General features: G+C 45.2%; 1 protein-coding gene across 2 annotated transcripts in view; it reads left to right on the top strand.

The window, feature by feature from the left end:
• Positions 1-16,569, top strand: part of MRE11 (DNA repair and meiosis protein (Mre11)) — a 116,004-nt gene that overhangs the window by 19,319 nt on the left and 80,116 nt on the right. The window contains exons 2-4 of one of the 2 annotated variants that reach the window (XM_086523192.1): positions 12,369-12,526; positions 12,687-12,777; positions 12,877-12,996. In XM_086523192.1, the coding sequence (XP_086379318.1) occupies positions 12,369-12,526; positions 12,687-12,777; positions 12,877-12,996 (369 nt within the window). Of the gene's footprint in view, positions 1-12,352; positions 12,527-12,686; positions 12,778-12,876; positions 12,997-16,569 lie in introns of both variants that reach the window. The other variant, XM_086523193.1, reaches the window with a different exon arrangement.

Below are 16,569 nucleotides of genomic sequence, written 5' to 3'. Positions count from 1 at the left end.
GGGTAACTATGATCCACCACGGCATGGCAATGCCTCTGAGAAAAAAAAATGGTGGTTCGAGTTTTTTTTTGATCCTTCTCGTGCAAGTGATCCTAAATTCCTTATGGCTTATGCCTTGTAAGATAGAGGGATGAAGGCGGGAGCGCGTCCGATGCGCGATGGAGTAAGGGTGGGAGTTGCTAACAAGTCCGGGGTCGGTACACGAAGATTCTTTAATAAATTTTCCAGTAAAACTTTGAAGCGCCATCTTGCTCCGTGTGTTCTTTGGTAGGACCGGTATGCTTTTAGAAAAGCACACGCCTGAAGCTCTGATACCACTGTCACGTTGACGGGCACCATGTACCAACGGAAAAGAAGAGATTGAACAACTTTAAGCACTTCAAATAACAACTTAACTGAAAGAGATGCACGACACACGAGACGGGGAGTGGCGGAGTTCCACCCCAAGAGAGCATTGGCCCCAAACCTTGGCGTCTCTTTCGATATTTCTTTATATTGCTTGAACAAGGTACAACGCCAGCACTCCATCCTCTGCACCTCCATGCGGGAGCGTGCCAGAGAATGAGCCCTTGGCTCATATTTAAAGGCCCTTGGCCTCTCAAAAGTAGTTACTTGAAAAGCTTCAAGTTCTAAAAGCATCTGGATTCAAAAACAACCAGAACAAAGCATGGAAAATGAGTATTGCATGCCACGTCATCAGCGCAGAACGTGGAATTTCGTACGGATGGCCACGTGGCACTGCCAACGCGATTCGTGGGCGTTCGTACAACTGCTACGTCAGCACTTATTACGCGCGTGTTTGCTTTATTTCTAGTGGCTTGGGCCCCCATCGGACGGGGTTCCATAAGTTGGTGGGAACTCCTCTTTAAAAATAGGCCACTCGGCAAGACTTTATAAATTGGTAAAACTTCTTGTGTTGCTTCTGCTTCTTAGGGTTTAGGCCCCCCGGTCGGGGATATGTAGGTTGGCTCTGTTCTTCAATGGCTTGACACATCAGTAGTTTGTGACACTATGTGCCACGTGGACATGTCACGTCATATGGCTCTATGTGCCACGTGGACATGTCTCATCGACTGCTAGAGTCAATTTTCTATTTTTGGAATCCTCTTACATAAATGGTTTGTACACACGTTTTGACAGATGTTGTTACACTATGGTGGGCATATGGCATGACGTGCATGCAGTCTTAGGCTAGAGGAATCCGACGAGCCATTCCCCGCGTCAATTGGATTCTCGGATTAGCAGATGTGCGACAGTTTCACTCGAAACTTAGCCTTGGTCAAAAAGTTATATTTTAGATCATTTAATGATTTAGTTGGTGGACAGTTTGCCCTACCTCAACCTAAATAAGTTTCTAACCTGTTAACCTCACCTATAAAGGGAGCATCCAACCTAGCGTTTGATCATCGGTGAAGGGAGCGCAAGCATAAGTTCTAGATCAGCCCTAGCGTTTCTAGTTCCAGATCAGTGTGGCATTTTTGGGAGTGATCAACTAGCATTTTCAGATTTCAGCTCTATCACCACCTCTCCCTGCAGATCAGCCCTAGTGTTTTCAGATTTCAATCCTTCCACTTGTGGGAAACTGTCCAGATCTGCAAATGCTAGCCCATCGGTAGCCATTGAGCTTTTGGCAGCACATCGAGCCCTCTCCCAACCATTCCCTCGCCTCATTGAGTGCTCACTTTGCTGTCCATCATCTTCTCCATCATCAGATGTGTTTTTGGCCATGTTTCTCGAGACAGATCTGCTGCGTTTTGCATGCCAGATCTGCGTTTTTGCAGCCAGTTTTCAGCCCTTCATTCCTCTCACATCGGGAGCACAATTCAGCCCCAGATCTAGACCTTGGTGGCCATCCGCAATCCCAAATCGAGAAGGATCCAAAGGTGCATCAACTCAGCCCCGGAGGTGCCTCGACTTGAGGAGTTACTGCGGGGACATTGGCCATTTGAGTCAATAGAGTGGTATTGCATTTGTGTACATTCCATTTATGCAATCAAAAGCAAATACGACATCGGCAACAATGTGGGGGCCCCTTGAGAGGGTTGGTTGGGACCCCATCAGGTCTCATTCTCCTCTTTGCTCTCTTTCTCTCTCTCCCTCTACACATCTCCACCGCTCTCTCTCACTCCCTCTCTTCAAGAAAAGAAAAAGGAACCATCATTCAAGCTAAAAGCAATCACTAACCCAAGGAAAGAACGAAAAGATTTGTGGAAGTGTAAAACCTAGATCTTCACCATTTCAATTCGGCTGCACCTTACACTGTAAGTATCCTCCCGGCCAACCTGTGCAACACCCATTTTGCCTATTTTAGAACGCAGCCCAAGGATCTTGCTTGTAAAGCCAAGCTTCTTTTCCTCTTCTTCGTGTTCCTTATATACTATGTCACGAGACGGGCACCGCGTGCCAATAGAAAAGAACAGATTGAACAGACTTTTAGCACTTCAATAACAACTAAACTGAGAGAGAGAGAGAGAGAGAGAGAGAGAGAGAGAGAGAGAGAGAGAGAGAGAGAGAGAGAGAGAGAGAGAGAGAGAGCACACACGACATGGAGTGGCGGAATTCCATCCCAGAGAGTACTGCTCTCAAACCTTGGCGCCCCTTTCGGTATTCCTTAATTACTTGAACTCAATACAATGCGAGTACTCGCGCTCTGCACCTTCTCACTGAAGCGTGCCAGAGATTAAGCCCTTTGCACATATTTAAAGGCCCTTGGCCTCAAAAGCAGTTACATGAAAAGCAGTAAACTCATAAGCAACTGCTCCAACAACATCTTGTCCAAAAGTTGTTAGCCCGCAAAACGGGAAAATCCGTACAGGTTGCCACGTCAGCAATCAATGCAAAATTTGGAAATCCGTAATGTTGCCACGCCATCAATTTCTACGCAAATAAGCCTCTGTGTGTGTGTGTGTGTGTGTGTGTGTGTTTGTTGGTTTTGCTTTATTTAAACATCTCTAGGTCACTTGGGCCCCATCGGACGGGGTCCCATAAGTTGGCAAGAACTTCTCTTTAAAAATAGGCCACTCGGCAAGACTTTGCAAGTTGATAAAACTTCTTGTGTTGCTTCTGCTTCTTCACTTAGGGTTTAGGCCCCTCGGTCGGGATTTGCAGGTTGGCTCCGTTCTTTAGTGGCTTGACACGTCAGCAGTTTGTGATATCCCTCCTTCTTGAAAGAAAGTAATTGTTTGCAATTACAGCATATCTGCAAAACAACTCAAGTTAGCTCAAAAATTTCGTAGGGTCATTCCGAGGGACAATCAGTCTTCTCATTCCAAGTCGGAGCTCTTGATTGCCTGGGTCGTTGGCTTCCCAGAAGAGTCTCATCCAATAAGGAGTCTCATTCTAGATCGGAACTCTTGATAGCCTTGGTTGTTGACTTCCCAGAAGTATCTCATCCAATAAGGAATATTCAGTGGTTGTCACATCACAATGCAACACAAATTCTCACATATGCATGTTACAAGACGCAACGAACAACGTCGCTGAGCACTCCCCCAAGACAAACAGTTTGTGGTATGAAGCTACTCAACGACTACCTCGTCACTCCCCCCGCAAATAACCTAAAAAGGTTCGGGCTATGAGTTCAGAGGACTGGTACTACCAAACGCTCCCTAGACCGCAGCCTGCGTCGCTTGGAGGTTCAAGCATACAACGAAACACTCCCCAACAGACATCCCGTCTGTTTCGGTCCGAGGTTCAAACAACCAAAACAACATTTCTCACTTCTCCACCCGGGAGTAAAATCACCAATCTCACCAAACAAGTTCTCAAACAAAATTCAAACTTAAAAGCAATCTCGACATCGGAAATCTGTACTGCTGCCACGTCATCAATTTCTACGCAAATAAGCTTGTGTGTGTGTGTGTGTTGGTCCCGCTTTATTTTAACATCTTTAGGTCACTTGGGCCCCATTGAAGGGGATCCCATAAGTTGGCGGGAACTTCTCTTAAAAAATAGGCCTTTTGGCAAGACTTTGCAAGTTGGTAAAACTTCTTCTTCTGCTTTTGCTTCTTCACTTAGGGTTTAGGCCCCTCGACCGGGATCTGCAGGTTGGCTCTATTCTTCGGTGGCTTCACACGTCAGCAGTTTGTGACATACTAGCCTTGGAAAATTGCCCTACCCAAAACCTTGACAAATAAGTAATATAAATACCTAAAGCCAAAATAAATGTTGGATCACATTGGGCTGTTCACTTGAGATGCTTTAACTCTAACATGCCGGCCCCCCGAAGGCCCCCCGAATAGGTGCCCTTGGTGGTATTTTGTTTTTAGAACTGTATGTACAATCGCTCTGTGAGCCCACTAACATTATCTAACTTACAACGGGCACTTTGGCCACATGTTTATAGGGCTTTTGCCCAAAAGCAAGCTTAAAAGCAATATGCTATATCTACAACTTGAGGCTGCAAAAAAACAATTGGCTCTAATTTCCACGTCGGAATCTGCAGAAAAAATATGCGTGCTTGGTGCTGGAAAACCTATTTGGAATTGCGAGGCTGCTTGCTACAAGTTGGTGATGTGGCATGACCCCTACGGGTTAGACCCTAATGGAAGTCCCTTGCAATTTCTCTCTCTATGCGTCTCTCTTCTTCATTGTGTTCAGTTGAGTTTCTCTTTCAAGTGAAGTTAAACCTTGTGTTTGTGCGGAGTACTAGATCGGAGCTAAATCCTTAAACACTTCCGTTGCACTTGACAATGGGAAGGACACGCCATCCAAAAAAGTTCAAAAGAGCTGCCCCACACAGCCATGTTTTCAAACTTGAGCGTTCCGGATGCTGCCAATCTGGCTGCCGTTCCAGTTATGCTGGGAAGAGAGCGGTGTTCCTTTTTTGTTTTCGTTCTGATGAAGTCCCGGCTTGGCATCGTGTTCCGGGAACGGGAGGGCCCCGTTCCGCCTGTTCCCTGTTACTTTGACAAAACAACCCTCACTCCCTAACACCTATCCCTGGGAGAAACTGGGACCGACTGAATGAATCTAGAGAGATGCCAATAACATGCCTAGTGTTTCCATTCCTCCAGCATGTCTAGCGTTTCCACCATCACCTCCAACAACCCCTAGTGTTTTTGCCCAGCATCAGCTTATAGTAGCAGATCCGTCCCGCAATACTAGATCAACCCTAGCGTTACCAGTTTCTAGACCGCACAGAGTAGACCAGCCAGCGTTGTGAGATTTCAGGCCATTTCCATCGTCATCATCAGCACCCTCAACATCAGACATAGCAGATCAGCCCATAACCTCGTCAGTGTGTCGATCCAGTCCTAGATTCACTGGCGTTTTGCATTTCCAGCCCTTAGCCTTGCAGATCCAAGCATCTACTGCAAGATCCTGCTAGTGATAGAGAAGGTGGAGGGGGCTTGTAAGGTGTAGCGGATGTGAATGTTGAACTTTGCTCAAGATGAGTGCTCCGAATTGTGCTCAAGGGTTCCTTTTACTTACGGAAGGGAGAGCCTTCCGTTCCTTTAGTGAGAGAGTGCAAATGATCACAAACAAAGTGAATGACACTATGAATGAAGGTGCATGAGATTGAGAGATAGAGAGAGAAGAATACGACACCAGAATGTTGTCAAAACCCTTGTCCGAAGGCCCCACTTTCTATGGCGAGAGCGGTCTACTATTGATTGCACAATCTCTACAATGCGATGGACTTGCCGACGATGTCAACGACGATGAGGACGACGACGAGACGGGCTGAAATCTGAAAACGCTAAGGGCTGAAATCTGCAAATCTTTATCTGTTGAATTTTGACTCTATATCGGTGACGGCGATGCGACGATGACGCACTGAAAACATAGATGCTGAAATCTGCGTTTTCCGGGCTGAAACTGCAAACTTGGATGGATCTGACTGTGCGTGGAGGATCTGCTGCGGGAAGGTGAGATCTGCGAGGTTCGGGACTTGTACCGGTTGTCTGACTGCTGAAAACTGAAAACTCTGGTGCAACTTGTGGTCTTGTCGCGGAGAATCTGCAAAACGCTGATTTGTCTTGCTGATCCAAAAACTCTAGGGCTGAATTTCGTGTTGCTGCAAAAACTCTATGGATCTGCTTCGTCCGCTAATGCCGGGGCTGATCTGCAATGCAAAAACGCTAGGACTGATGATGGCTAAGAAACGCTAGGCCTTGTTGTTGCAAAAACGCTAGGTTGACATGCCCGGGGGGGGGGGTGTCTTGCTGAGAAGGTGCCTGTTGGATGTCTGGTCCGTGCTGCCTCTTCTGCCAGAAAGTGCTAGCGCTAGCTTTATATATATACTTGCTTGCTAAAATTGCCCTACCTAGTTCCCAACAAAAGTCACTTAAAAATAATGAGTGTGAATCGGCTAAAATAAGGAAAATAGGTCTATGCACTGTAAAAATGCTCCTGATGGGTTCTGAGTGAAATATGATGATCATGCTGTGTGCAACCAGAGGATATGCATCTACTCTAAGTGTCTAGACATGCACGGTCTGCGAACAGTGTCACAAAAGTGCAGAACACTTCCTAATCTAGGCTGGCTGAACTGAACTGAACCCATGTCATGAAGTAGCTTGTCTTCTTCACCATTGCCATGCTCATCACCTCCATGCGAAGTATCCATTCCGCTTTGGGTAATGACCATATACTGAAGTCGTGGGTTCTTAACTTCACGAGGAACTTGGGTTCTTGTGGGTCTTGGGTCTTGGGTTCTTGAGTTCTTGAGGTTCTTGGGTTCTTGAGGGTCTTGAGGTTGTTCTGTAGCTTGCATTCTGTGTTAGAGAAGGATCTTTTCTTACTTGAGCTCTACTCTTTTCCGCGGGTGCACCCCTTGGCGGCCTTGCGCTTACACCAAGGTTGCTTTTTCCCACCTCACATCGATTGGCCGGCCGCTAAATGCTTGGTCCGCTCTCAATGAGTGAAAAAGGAACAAGGGGAAGCTGGACAAGCCTTTCTTTCTTGGGTTTCTTATCACTCTTTAAAAACACGATTAGGAATCGACACGTCCAAGTGGACTTGGGTTACGTGCGACCGCAACAAGCAAAAAAAATTATGTGGTTCTCGTGGTTCTTTCCTTGAGTGACACAGAACACTGGCAAAGCTCTGATACCAATGTAAGGTGCAGCGGATGTGAATGCTGAACTTTGCTCAAGATGAGTGCTCCGAATTGTGCTCAAGGGTTCCTTTTACTTACGGAAGGGAGAGCCTTCCGTTCCTCCAGTGAGAGAGTGCAAATGATCACAAACAAAGTGAATGACACTGTGAATGAAGGTGCTTGAGACTGAGAGATAGCGAGAGAAGAATACGACACCAGAATGTTGTCAAAACCCTCCTCCGAAGGCCCCACTCTCTATGGCGAGAGCGGTCTACTATTGACTACACAATCTCTACAATGCGATGGACTTGTGGACGATGTCGATGACGATGAGGACGAGGACACGGGCTGAAATCTGAAAATGCCAAGGGCTGAAATGTGCAAATCTTTATGTGTTGAATTCTGACTCTTTGTCGGTGACGACGGTGCGATGACGACACACTGAAAACGCAGCTGCTGAAATCTGCGTTTTCCGGGCTGAAACTGCAAACTTCGATGGATCTGACTGTGCGACGAGGATCTGCTGCAGGAAGGTGAGATCTGCGAGGTTTGGGACTTGTACTGCTATGTCTGACTGCTGAAAACTGAAAACGCTGGTGCAACTGGTGGTCTTGTCGCGGAGAATCTGCAAAACGCTGATTTGTCCTGCTGATCCAAAAACGCTAGGGCTGAATTTCCTTTTGCTGCAAAAACTCTATGGATCTGCTGTGTCTGCTAATGCCGGGGCTGATCTGCAATGGAAAAATGCTAGGACTGATGATGGCTGAAAAACGCTAGTCCTTACTGTTGCAAAAACGCTAGGTTGACATGCCGGGGGGGGGATCTTGCTGAGAAGGTGCCTGTTGGATGTCTGGTCCCTGTTGCCTCTTCTCCCAGAAAGTGCTAGTGCTAGCTTCACATATATACTTGCTTGCTTAAATTGCCCTACCTAGTTCCCAACAAAAGTCACTTAAAAATAATAAGCGAAAATTGGCTAAAATAGGGAAAATAGGTTTATGCACTGTAAAATGCTCCTGATGGGTTCTGAGTGAAATCTGATGATCATGCTGTGTGCAACCAGAGGATATGCATCTACTCAGAAGTGTCTGGACATGCACGATTTGCGAACAGACTCACCAAAGTGCTAGAACACTTCCTAATCTAGGTTGACTGAATTGAACTGAACCCATGTCATGAAGCAGCTTGTCTTCTTCGCCACTGCCATGCTCATCACTTCCACGAGAAGTATCCATTCCGATTCGGGTAATGACCATACACTGAAGTCGTGGATTCTTAAGTTCACAAGGAACTTGGGTTCTTCTGGGTCCTGTTGCTTGGGTTCTTGAGTTCTTGAGGTTCTTGAGGTCTTGAGGTTCTTGGGTTCTTGAGAGTCTTGAGATTCTTTTGTAGCTTGCAATCTGTGTTAGAGAAGGATCTTCTCTTACCTGAGCTCTACTCTTTTCCGCCGACGCACCCCTTGGCGGCCTTGCGCTCACACCAAGGTTGCTTTTTCCCACCTCACGTCGATTGGCCGGCCGCTAAGTGCATGGTTTGCTCTCAATGAGTGAAAAAAGGAACAAGGGGAGGTTGGACAAGCCCTTCTTTCTTGGGTTTCTTGTCACTCTTCAAAAACACGATTAGGAATCGACACCCGCAAGTGGACTTGAGTTACGTACGACTGCAACAAGCAAAAAAAAATTTGTGGCTCTTGTGGTTCTTTCCTTGAGTGATACAGAACATTGCCAAAGCTATGATAGCAATTTAAGCAACGAATGTGAATGTTGAACTTTGCTCAAGATGAGTGCTTCGAACTGTGCTCTAGGGTTCCTTTTACTTACGGAAGGGAGAGCCTTCCGTTCCTTTAGTGAGAGAGTGCAAATGTCACAAACAAAGTGAATGACACTGTGAATGAAGGTGCATGAGACTGAGAGATAGAGAGAGAAGAATACGACACCAGAATGTTGTCAAAACCCTCCTCCGAAGGCCCCACTCTCTATGGCGAGAGTGGTCTACTATCTAATTGCACAATCTCTACAATGCGATGGACTTGCCGACGATGTCAATGACGACGAGACGGGCTGAAATCTGAAAACGCTAAGGGCTGAAATCTGCAAATCTTTATCTGCTGAATTATGCCTCTATGTCGGTGACGACGATCCGGCGACGACGCACTGATAACGTAGATGCTGAAATCTGCGTTTTCCGGGCTGAAACTGCAAACTTCAATGGTTCTGACCGTGCGGCGAGGATTTGCTGCATGAAGGTGAGATCTGCGAGGTTCGGGATGGGTACTGCGTTGTCTGACTGCTGAAAACTGAAAACGTTTGTGCAACTTGTGGTCTTGTCGCGGAGAATCTGCAAAACGCTGATTTGTCCTGCTGATCCAAAAACGCTAGGGCTGAATTTCGTGCTGCTGCAAAAACTCTATGGATCTGCTGCGTCAGCTAATGCCGGGGCTGATCTGCAATGCAAAAACGCCAGGGCTGATGATGGGTGAAAAGCGGTAGGCCTTGCTGTTGCAAAAACGCTAGGTTGACATGCCGGGAGGGTCTTGCTGAGAAGGTGCCTGTTGGATGTCTGGTACCTACGGCCTCTTCTGCCAGAAAGTGCTAGCACTAGCTTTACTTTTATACTTGCTTGCTAAAATTGCCCTACCTAGTTCCCAACCAAAGTCACTTAAAAATAATAAGTGAAAATTGGCTAAAATAGGGAAAATAAGTCTATGCACTGTAAAAATGCTCCGGATGGGTTCTAAGTGAAATCTGATTATCATGCTGTGTGCATCCAGAGGATATGCATCTACTCTAAGTGTCCGGATATGCACGGTCTGCGAATAGACTCACAAAATTTCCAGAACACTTCCTAATCTAGGCTGATTGAACTAAACTGAACCCATGTCATGAAGTAGCTTGTCCACGTACACATAGGGTTAGATGTGCACGTGACAGGGCTTTGGGACCCCATCCGGTGTTAGTCTTCTTTCTCTCTCTATCATTCACAGAACCTTCACTCACAATATCATTTTCTCTTCTCTCTCTAGTCTATTGCACATCTCTCATGAAAGTCAAAAAAACCTTGTGTGTGCATTGAGCACTCATTCTAAGTTATCACCATATATCCCTTCCGTTGCACATTACATTATGGACAAATCGCTTAGGATGAACATTAAAGATATTAGCACATCCTGGAGGATATGAGGGTTTAGGGAGGGTGGGTGTAGTGGCGTGGCACGGACATAATGTGAAATGCAAGCTTTATCTAACTTTATGTGCCTAATGATTTATGGGAGCGAACCGTATAACGTACATAGTGTGATGTTTGTGAAAACAGTTGCTACAACTATTGTCATGTACATACCTTATTGAGGGGCCATGGCCTTAACTGTGGCTGCCTGTTTTTTTCTCATTTTGTATACTGCTTTTCAGGCTTTTAGAATGTGAATATGTCAAGTGCATGGTGGTGACACACTTGTCTCGCCTAGAAAGTTCCATGCAGATGATTACTGTCCAAAATAGTAGTTTGCATGCATGGCTATCTAAGTTGTGTCTAGAGATCATGACTAGTGGAAAAGTGAGGTTTGGAAAGAAATTTAAGCTTAAGCAATTTTTTTCACAAATGTAGCTCTTTTGGGCTTTTCGTGCTTAAAATGGGATTTTTGGGTGCAAAATGGCCACAAAATGTAATGAAATGACAAAAATCACCCATTTGGATCTTGGATCAAAGTATGGCTCAAAATGCCACATCAGTCATGGGCCATAATGTTAAGCACCGGGGGTGCTTGCTTATGGCTGAATATCGACACTTTCACCCTCTTTGAGAGAGGATATGCAAAGTTTCTCTATGTTACGCTCGTTTGGTCTCGAGTGTGTGAGGGTGCCAATTATGTTTCTCTCTCATTAGTGGGCTTGACTATGGAAGTGCTTGAGCTTTCATGAAATCATCTTGACGAAGAAGTTAGAGAGAAAGTTAAGGTTTTTCATAGGACAAACTAGTGCTGTATCTATGCAATTGGCATTGAGGCTTCATGAAATCATGAAAGACACATGAGTTTTGAATTGATTGTATGCTTGTGTATGAGTTTAGCTTTCATAGCAGAACTTTTCTTCATTTCTACTGAATAGGTTGTGTGTGTGATCATTTAAGCCACGAACTCTCATAGTAACAGGCTCTGTGCCTTCTCGGGCATACCGTGGCCTTCTTGACGGCGTGTTTCCCTTTTAACTGGATCTAGCAAGTGTTGAAGATTCTCAAATTTGATTTGATGCACAACTGCGTGCAAAAGTGGTGTGAACATGCTTTTGCGACAAGACTATTCGTAGAGAAAGTAAGGTGAGAGTTCAACATCAAGAAAAGAGGGAGAGGGAGATTCGGACCCAGAATGTTCGACTTTTTGATACTTTGTTTAACTTGGTTAATACCGACTCTTCAAGTTGCAAGCTAACTTGAGTGGATTGGACATGGGTTATCAGATCGGTGCGGGGAACTAGAAAAGTTAGTTGACCAACGCCTTGCCACTGTTGCCCATAGCTACACCAGAAAATGCAAACAAAAATAGTTCTTTGATTCCGAACTGATAACCAAGGAGTTTAAGAGAGGTGACTAGGTGCCTGTCTACTCCTTGAAATAGCTTACCCCTAAGTTTAAGAAGAAAGGAAATGAACCATTTCTCATTGAGGATAGCTTGCCGAGTGGGGCGACAAAGCTAGAAACTTTGAATGGTGATGTCATTGGATTAGTGGATGCTGTTTATGTAAGTATTATTTGCCACTAATCAATGAAAGGTGCTACTTGTCTCGTATGTACATCAGCAAGGTAAAAAGACCAAAAGAAGCTAGCCCACACACTCGTGTCACTCCACATCATGCCAAGATGTACAAAGTTACAAAAAAACGGGGCCTTAAAAATGCACTTAACAATGTGTCATGCCATTAAACTTGAATGGTTGTGTGCACCATCCTATGCATCTTATCTTGCCCATCATGATGCTTCCAAAGATGGTGCACATTGCCTACTTTGGAAGAAACTGTAGCATATATAGTGTGCCAACAACCAATTTTTTGTTTATCGTCCAGCAGAAATGCTAATGTGTATGATAATGCATGCACAATGATGGTCTTGTGCAGAAGTTCAATAGTGTGCAAAGAAACCTTTTATTACAGCCTGACAGTATTAGTGATTTATGTTTGATTGCAAGCACAACAAGTAAGTCATTAAGCTGAAGCATAAAAGATGATGGAAAAGTGGAATCTAGGCCTTGTGAGAGTATCAAGGTCGTATGTGATAGAAGGTGTTTTAATTTGCTCTGTATTTCTGACACTTATATTTGAGCAGTCAAACTTTTGTTCAGGTCGACTTTTTGCTTCTTGGTGGGGATCTCTTTCATGAGAACAAGCCATCGCGCGCAACCTTGGTTCGAGCAATGGAAATCCTGCGACGTTACTGTCTTAATGACCGACCAGTTCAGTTTCAAGTAGTCAGTGACCAGACTGTAAACTTTCCAAACAGGTTAGCTGGCTTTTAACTCCTCGAAGACAACATAGGTGTGGCTTTGATTTGAAGCTTTGTTTTGAGAGTGACAAACATTTGTGAGCTATTATGGTGGTATTGAACCGAAGCCTGAAGGCGTTGAGGTTGTTTCATATGACATGAGATTTCTTCTTTTCAGATTCGGGCATGTCAATTATGAAGATCCCCACTACAATGTTGGCTTGCCAATCTTCACTATACACGGGAATCACGATGATCCTGCTGGAGTGGTTTTGTTCTGAATACTATGCTACAATTATAGTCTTGCAAGCACCCTTTTCTTCGTTTGACTCAAGAGCTTGGCTTGACCCTACTTTACGGTTTTTCAGGACAACCTTTCAGCGATCGATATTCTATCAGCATGTAACCTTGTTAATTATTTTGGAAAGATGGTACTAGGGGGCTCAGGTGTAGGGCAAATCACAGTGCATCCCATTCTTATTCAGAAAGTAAGCATGGACTCAATAATTTTGGTTGGCATATCTTCTCCCCCTCCCCTCCCACCCCAACCCACCCCACCCCAAAATGCTTGTGCGAGTTTCATACCACATTGGCTCACATATTCAATAGGGCAATATGCAAGGGATTTTCAACTAGCTGGTCACCATGTGATATATGGATATTAAAACCGGAGACATATTATTGTCCTTCTTTTTGCTAAGATGTATGATCTATTGTAGAGCGGGTTTTGAGCAGTTCGGCAAAGATGGATGACATGAGATCAGTAGATGCGGCTTCGTCCAGACAGGGTAGACCTTGTTTTTTTTATTGAGAGCAATCTTTGAGCTCTGAAAACAGGATCCATCGTAGCTGCTTCATGGATCTCCGTGCAGTACTGATATGTGCCATACATGAGATTGATGAGGAGTCTACAAGGTATTGGGGTTTTAGTGGAGATAGTCATCTATGAGATAGTGAGAGGTAGGATGCGAGCCTGTGGATGGAGGCTTGCTTTCATCTACATTATATATATGAGATACTAGAGTATATCGAGAGAGGAGGTGCTGGAGCTAGTTTAGTTGAGGCATTGCTTGTGTATATGTTTTTTTTTTTCCGAGAAAAAGATCCTTCGATTAGTTAATGAAACTGCCCATAGGGCTACAACCACCTCTACTAGAGAGGGCTACAACAATCATAAGGGGAGACTCTCCCAATGAAATAACAACATATGTACAATGAGGGCTAAATCAAGAGATGGGAGGAGGGAAAAGCCACACAGGTGGACGGTCGGACCATGGTGAAGAAAGGCCCAAGGCGCCAGAGTCGAAGGAACGCCTCTCTACGCTCCCGCATGCGGTCGGAGCTGCCCTGAAGTCTCTCGAACTGTCCCCTAAGAGTATGGATCAGCTCCAGCCAAAAATCTTGAACAGTCTCCGCTGTTGGCATAAGGCGAGCCTCAGAGATGCGGAAGCAGCGAGCCCGCCAGATAGACCAGAGTGTCAGACCACAGACGAGCTCCCAACACACCTCTCTCTCATTGCACCACTCCTGTGGAGTAAGCTCTGTAGCAGGCTGGAGTGTAAATACTATCATCCTGCTGGTGGAGGATAGCTCAAACTGTAATGCAGGGCCCGTGAGAGTGGACCAAGCAGTTGCCCCCCGAGTGTACTGCCGTGCTGTGGAAAGAGTTGGCATCAGCCGAAGGACTCGAAGCCAAACGTACTGTGCCATAGGGCAGTCCCATAGACAGTGACGCTGACTCTCCAAAGGATGGTCACAAGCTGCACATGCCGTGGAGAGGCCACTATGTACCAGCCAGCTCCCCATTGCTGTATCTCTATGTGCAACCACCCAATGGAACAACATGTAACAGACTTGGACACTCCAAGTCGAGATTCTACCGCGACAGCACAAGAATTCACTTCAAAACAATTCACAGTTCACAATTGATTCAACACTAGCCCGGCGGAGTTCCGTGCCTAGAGATATTGGCGCCAAAGACTGGCACCGCTTTCGGTATTTCTTTTTGTATTAATCTGTACTCAAAGTACAAGTGAGTGGTCGGGACTCACTCTCAGACTCTGTGTCAAGATGCTCTGAGAAGTGAGAGCCGAAACCACTAATATATAGGTTTACAAGGGATGCTAAAAGCAAAGCCCAAAAGCTTCAAAATCAAAAGCCTTTTTTTTTTGAAATAAAGCAAAAGAGCTTCTCTCTCTCTCTCTCTCTCTCTCTCTCTCTCTCTCTCTCTCTCTCTCAAATTGCGTAGCCAAAAAGCTGATCCAAAGCTGTTGTAAAACTGTCCATGCAAAAAGCTGCCACGTCAGCTGTACGGAATTCCGTGATATGCGCCGCGAATTGCGGGCCTATTCGTACAACCACGCCATCATTCCAGCGGAGGGGGGTTCCTGCAAGAGAGGGTGTGTGTGTACTGGGCAGCCAGCAGCCACGTCACGAGTTTGTGACATACCCCCCTCTTGAAAGCATTGCAATCCACCTCGATTACGCTTGCAAAACAGACAGAAGCCATAAACTTTCTTAGCAGACACTGACTATTAGTACCAACGCACTAGGAACACACATCTAGCACATGTACCAATCGACAGTCACATCACATGACATCACTAGACATCACAGGACATCACATGACAAGTCACATTCAACATTCATTCGGATCTCAGACCATGATTTATCTGCAATGCAATTAGCAATCGCATGTAGATCAATTCAGGACCTCAGAGATGCCCGATTGACTAATCCCTATTGCAACCATGTCTATCGAGATCATTCAAACCAAAATGTTGCAGTCATTTTGTCTATCAGTTCTTGCACTTAAACAAGTCAAGAACAAATCAGTTTCATATTATCCGGAATTCCATTTCATAAAGTCATACAGCAGAATACTGTCAGCTCTCAGTATCCCTGAAGCTCAAAGAGATATCAATGAATCTAGTATCAAAAATCGAGGCATGTGTTGACAAAGGAGCGGAGTAACTCCCCTCTTGTGCTTACCCGCGGCACCAGATATCCGGCCAAGCTGAATTCGGGGTTCCATTTGGAATAGACTATGCTAAACCAAAAGCTTCAAGGTAAAGTTTCACAATTTGAGGAGTATCTGCCAGGTCCTCCTCCTCCATCCACTTCGCATCCAATGCATGATAGTTCTTGAATTCAACCAAGAAACGCCTTCTCACTTTACCCTTAATCTTTCTGTCCTTATGTGCCAATATCTGTTTTGGAACAAGGATCTCCTCGTTTTCTTTTACTTCGGGTTGCTCATTAGGCTCCCGATCTTCGGTCACATCGCCTTTAAAAGGCTTCAGGAGACTCACATGAAATGCATTGTGAATCCTCAGAGTGTCAGGCAGCTTCACTCGGAAGGAGACATAATTTATCTTTTCGGAGATCTGGAAAGGTTTGTAGTATCGCATACTAAGCTTTGGAAAGAGCCTCTCCTTTCCCTTTTTCTTTCTCAAGCGTGCCTTCTCAAAACGTAAGAGCACCTAGTCGTTCTCCTTCAATTTCAAATCGCGACGATGGCGATCTACTGCCTTCTTTTGTCTTTCCTGAGATTTCTGCAAAGCCTCGCGGACCTTGGCAAAAGCTGTGTCCAAGTCTCGCACCTTCAATAATCTCAAATGGCGCCTTCATCGTCGAAGAGTGTATCGTGTTATTGTACGCAAATTCCACCAAAGGTAAATACTTTTCTGATTGAGTCTTCTGATCCGAGATGTAAGACTTCAATAAATCTAGTACTATTGAATTGGCAATCTCAGATTGCCCGTCAGTCTGTGGGTGGAAAGATGACGAGAACTGCGACCGCGTACCAATGTTCTCCCAAATAGCCTTCCAAAACAAACTCGTGAATCTGGGGTCCCTGTCGAAGACAATCATCTCGGGCATACCATGTAATCTGAAGATCTGGGCCACAAACAGTCTCCTAAGTGATGCGGCTTGACTGTTTTCTTCACTGGAATGAAATGAGCTTGCTTGCTAAATCTGTCAATAACAGTTCAGATACTATCGTGACCACTCTGTGCTCTTGGGAGATAAAAAATAAAATCCATTGCAATAGTTTACCA

This window comes from Adiantum capillus-veneris, chromosome 11, assembly GCF_014529385.1.
Source record: "Adiantum capillus-veneris isolate H3 chromosome 11, ASM1452938v2, whole genome shotgun sequence".
NCBI lineage: Eukaryota > Viridiplantae > Streptophyta > Polypodiopsida > Polypodiales > Pteridaceae > Adiantum > Adiantum capillus-veneris.
Note: the sequence above shows the minus strand (reverse complement) of the source record. Positions and strands in the feature narration are given on the sequence as shown.